This window comes from Nematolebias whitei, chromosome 19 (genome assembly GCF_014905685.2).
Source record: "Nematolebias whitei isolate Nwh7 chromosome 19, NemWhi1, whole genome shotgun sequence".
Classification (NCBI taxonomy): Eukaryota; Metazoa; Chordata; class Actinopteri; order Cyprinodontiformes; family Rivulidae; genus Nematolebias; species Nematolebias whitei.
The window spans coordinates 39,102,039-39,107,504 of NC_056516.1; the positions used below are offsets into that span (position 1 = coordinate 39,102,039).

The 5,466-nt window shown below is 46.0% G+C and overlaps 1 protein-coding gene across 1 annotated transcript in view; it reads right to left on the reverse strand.

Moving 5' to 3' along the window:
* Positions 1 to 1,647: 1,647 nt before the first annotated feature.
* Positions 1,648 to 5,466, reverse strand: part of LOC119425541 (proteinase-activated receptor 1) — a 6,941-nt gene continuing 3,122 nt past the window's right edge. Inside the window, exon 3 of the mRNA XM_037693068.1 lies at positions 1,648 to 2,666. Within this exon, the coding sequence (XP_037548996.1) occupies positions 1,648 to 2,666 (1,019 nt within the window). The remainder of the gene's footprint in view (positions 2,667 to 5,466) is intronic.

The following is a 5,466-nucleotide window of genomic DNA, read 5'->3' on the forward strand; positions in this document are numbered from 1 at the left end:
GGTTATTGGACAGGACACGTAGTGTCCTCAGGTTATTGGACAGGACATCAAACAGGGCAGGTGGTGATGATGATGATGAAGATGTGTGTAATCTCACACCACCTGCTCAGGTGCTTGCTGTCCAACAGGAAATGGGTGCAGCTCCATTATCAGCTGGTGTTTGAAGTTGGACCGGATCAGAACGTGTCTCCGTGGCCTTCGGCTAATCTTTGTTTACGTTGAAGTCCAGCAGCTTCGGCTGGAATTACCCAGAACCCATAAAACACTCGGCGTTAATTAAACCCGGTTGTTCGTCACAGGAAGCAGCGATCACCGAGTCCACGAGGTCCTCAGAGGGACGTCCTTTAACTAAAGAAGAACCGTCATGAACCTGAGAGGTTCTGATGATGATGATGAGTTTCAGCTGTCCAACAGGACCGGATCAGAGCGGGTCAGGACTGCAGAAGGGCCAGTCTAGAACCCAGCCCCCCTTCTGCATCAGTTTTGGGAATGACAAAGACCTCCCAAAATCCCTGGTCCATGCGGTTCTGTTGGCTCTGTGGGTCCATGCGGTTCTGTTGGCTCTGTGGGTCCATGCGGTTCTGTCTGAGGGATTGGTCCGGCTCTGACTGGACCCCTGAAATTCATCCAGAGTCCTTGGACGGTTCCATGATGTTCTGCTCTGTGGAAGAACCTGGAAGTCCAATCGATCTTTGGTTTCTAGTCCAGAACTGTGATTTTAAGGCGGGTCAGAACCTGAAACGTTTTTCTCAGAATGAAGACCCTGGTTCTGGTTCTGGATCAAAACACTGAACCTGTCCCCGAGTTTCACCTCCTTTAAGGTTTTTATTTTTAAACGTTTCAAACAAACGACCAAAACATTTTACAAACAAACAAACAACAATAATCTACAAACAACAATTTAATCATTTTGTTTACAGCGGAACAAACGAGTCGTTTTAATTTGTTACGTTTAAAAACAACAAAGTGGTTCAGAACAAACAATAAAATAAATTCAGTAAAATCACAAAAAAACATTAAAGATCTGAAGGAACCAAATTAATGAAGAGCCCAGAGTCCGGGGGGGGGGGGGTGTCCAGAGTCGGGGGGTCCCTCGGCACCACCCGGCTGGAGGACCTATGAGGTCTTAGAAGGTTCTAAAGGTGAAGAAGTTCAGTTTCACAGTGGAACCGTGTGAACCTGCTCAGACTGGACCGGTGTGGTCCCGTCCTCTGCTAGAACTCAGCAGAGTTCTGGACGGACTGCAGGTGATGGAGAACCAGAGGCCGGCGTATACGGAGATGTCCAACCATCCATCTAGAGGTGATGGAGGCGTTAGGAGGAAGGAGAGGTTCTGATCATTTGACGTGACTGATAAAAACTGGTTTGGACAGCTGAGGACAGCTGAGGACACGTGTCTTAATCTAAAGAACATCTAAGAACACTGAGGTTCCTGAGAGGAGCAGGACGGCGGAGGACCTCCATGAGAGATCTGAAGATCTTTGGGTTCTGCTTTTCTTTACTCTTTACACAACGCTCCGTTCGGTCCGGTCCTTTAATCTCTGAGCGTCTTTTCAGAACCTCGTCCTCTTCAGGACGTCTCTGAAGTTCATGTGGATGAAGGTGTGAGGTTTGCTGACAAAAGCAGAATCAATGAACACTCGAAGCTCATATCTGGACCTGATCAGAACCTTCAGGGAGCACCGTCTGCTTCCTGGCTCTCACAGCTGGGGGGAGTTGGTGTTGCGGACGGTGAGAAGCCCCCCCACACCTCAGGATGTACATCTTGGCCACGATCCTCCTGAAGCAGCGGTTCAGCATGCTCCGCACCGCCGCCGACGACAGGTAGAAGATGAACGGGTCCAGGCAGGCGTTGAGGGTGCTGGACAGCAGCGCCAGGTTCCTCCAGCCCTGGTCCTCCATGTTGATGAAGCCCACCACGTGGGAGGCGTTGTACGGCCCGAAGCAGACCGTGAACACGATCAGCGTCCCGAGCGCCAGGCCGATGCAGCGCAACCTCCGCCGCCGGCTGATGTTGGGAAGGCGGGAGAGGATGAGGATGAAGTTGACGTAGCAGAAGCAGCTGATGATGAAGGGGACGCAGAAGAGCACGAGGAAGAGCTCCAGGCGAATCGGCAGCAGTATTTTGAGCTCCTCATCGGAGAACTTCAGGTAGCAACGGAGCGGCGGGGCGGGGCTGCTGCCGTTGCTGCCGTAGGTGTGGGAACCTTCGGTCCACTGGTAGTACGGCAGGATGTAGACGAAGGACAGGTTGGAGGAGGTCACCAGCCAGAAGGCCACGCAGGCCCAGACAGCGTAGCGAGGCCGGCGGCACAAAGAGTACCTGAGGGGGAAGGCCACGCCCAGGTAGCGCTCCACACTGACGGCGGTCAGCAGCAGGGTGCTGTTGTAGATGGTGACGTAGAACAGGAAGCTGGTCAGCGGGCACAGCGAGTACGGCAGCAGCCAGTTCATGTTGTCGTACGCCTCCTTCATCTTGAACGGCAGGAAGGCCAAGAAGATCAGGTCGGAGACCGTGAGGTTGAGCAGGAGCACGTCGATCGGCGCCGCCTTGCGCCGCACCTTCTGGCAGAACGTGATGAAGGACAGGATGTTGGCGGGGACCCCCATCAGGAAGGTCAGGATGTAGACGGCGAGCAGCAGGCGGCTGTAAAACATGGCTGCCACTCAGACGGGACGCTGTCAGAGATGCTGCATGAGACCAAAACCAACACAAAGGTCCTTAAGTTCAGAGCTCGAGTTTCTACAGGTTCAACTGCAACGCTACAACTCTGCCGTTCATAAAACCATCAGGACTCCACAGCAGACGCCACACGGACGCAGAAAACACGTTTCACGATTTAGTTGATTGAGGACAAGATTAAAAGTTCATCCCGATTTTCATTGATTTTATTCTCCGATTGTTTCTCCATCATTCTCACCATCGACGTCCATTTTTCTTCTTGTTCTTTTCCAACGACTCATGAATCAAAACATTCGGCTCATTCAGGACATTCCTGCTGGGACTTCTGGCTTTTGTGTAATTTTTACTTTTTGAAACATTTAGCTTTGTCTGCCATGTTTTTCTCAGAGCCCGATATATTGGTAGGGACGATATTTTAGGACGATATTTTATGACAATATTTTAGGACGATATTTTAGGACAATATTTTAGGACAATATTTTAGGACGATATTTTAGGACAATATTTTAGGACGATATTTTATGACAATATTTTAGGACGATATTTTAGGACAATATTTTAGGACGATATTTTAGAATGATATTTTATGACAATATTTTAGAACGATATTTTAGAATGATATTTTAGGACGATCTTTTAGGACGATCTTTTAGGACGATATGGGCGTTTGGGGACTTATCGTATCAGTGATAACGATCCCATTATGTGCCAATATAAACACTGGGAACAAGCCGTGTCCTTACGTGCACAAGCCGTGATTGTACAATGTATCCAGCAGAGGGCGCATGTGGACAACTTTCAACTACTGTTGCCTCATAGCATGCTAACATTTAGCTAGCCTAGCATAGGCTGTAAAACTTTAGAACAATAAATCAACCGTAGAGGTAAAATATATATCAGTGTTTGTAACGTTTGTCTGAAACTTCTTGTGAATAAAACTAAACTCGGCTGCGATCAACACCAGTCCGACCTTCACCGTACGTGACGGTTTAACAAGGAACAGGAAGAACGTTTCTTTGTTTCATTTATATTTTCACACACTTGATCACTTTATGGAGGAGAGAAAATGTGAACGCACCTTAGGGAAACCGTTCCAAGACTTCAAGAGGTAAACTGGTTTAAAAGTAGCTGTTTATTATTATTATTATTGTTATTATTATTTACAAAGCTCAGAACATCTATCGGTTATTGTATTAACCTTCACCTCCCAGTATAACCTTCACCTCCCAGTATAACCTTCACCTCCCAGTATAACCTTTTAACCTAACCTAGTTTTCCTCCTTGAAGATGAAAGGAGCTCTCCGCCTCTTTCAAACCCTTTAGCTGTTTAAAATGTTTACTGACCATTTTAGCTGTTGTTCTGCTTCAGCTCATTTCAGCTTTTTCTGCTTTCCAAGTTACGTTTGAGTTTTTTCTTTTACATTTTCTGCTTTTTTTTGTGCTTCTTCATTTCTCTACCCTTTCTGCTTCTTTCTGCAAATTGAAGCTTTTCAGGTATTTTTTGTTGCTAATTGCAACTTGATTTGCTCATTTCTGCTACATTTAGCTTTTACTTCACGTTTCAGCTGTTTTCTGCTACATTTAGCTTTTACTTCACGTTTCAGCTGTTTTCTGCTACATTTAGCTTTTACTTCAAGTTTCAGCTGTTTTCTGCTACATTAGCTTTAGTTTTCCTGCTTTTAGCAAATATCAGCTGTTGAAGTTCAGCTGTCGGTAACATGTTTCAGCTGATTTCAGCTCCTTCAGCAAGCGTTCATCCTGCTCTCCTCACCTGGACGTATCAACAACACAAACATTCGGCTCAGTGCTCGTTCATCATGAATCCTGTTTTTGTCTCACGATGAAACCGTTTTTAAATCATTTGCTTCTTCACAGTTTGAATCTTTGGAAAGAGCTGCAGATTTGTTCAGGTTTATTCTATAACAAGTTAAAAAGCAGATTAATTAATAAAAGAATGGTCTCGGTGAGACGGGGTCACCTGTCAGGGACGGACCTCCAGGGTCTCCATGGTGGCTCCGCTCGGCTCCTGGACCCGGACTGTTGGACCAGAACTCATCCACAGACTTATTACTCTCCCACCGCGGAAATTTAATCAACTCCAGGACGTAATTTGTTCTCTAAACACCGTCTCCCAGCAACCCTCAGGGGACGGGTGTGACGCAGGACGTCCTCGCACCGGAGGAGGACTCACCGTCCAGCTGTGAGGGACAGGACAGTGTCTCTGTCCCCCGACTGAGGGGTCCTGCTCTGGTCTATAGTTTGGTTGATGCTTTGTGAGTTTGTGTTTTACAGGGTCTGGATGTTTGGACTCACTGAGTTTATATTTTATTACTATACATTATTAAAAATTATGTTTTATTGATTATTATATTATACGTTATAAATTGTTTTATTTATATATTATTACATTATTTGTTATAAATTATGTTATACCATATATTCATTCAAACTTTATTTCTACAGGTGAGTCTCACTGAGCCTCAGGGACTCATTTACAAGAGACACCTGGTTTAACAAACAGTGACGACAACAGAGGACAACAAAGACAACAGTGGATAACAAAGACAACAGAGGACAACAAAGGACAACAAAGACAACCGAGGACAACAAAGACAACTGAGGACAACAAAGACAACAGAGGACAACAAAGACAACAGTGGACAACAAAGACAACAGAGGACAACAGAGACAACAGAGGACAACAGAGAACAACAAAGACAACAGAGGACAACAAACACAACAGAGGACAACAAAGACAACAGAGGACAACAAAGACAACAGAG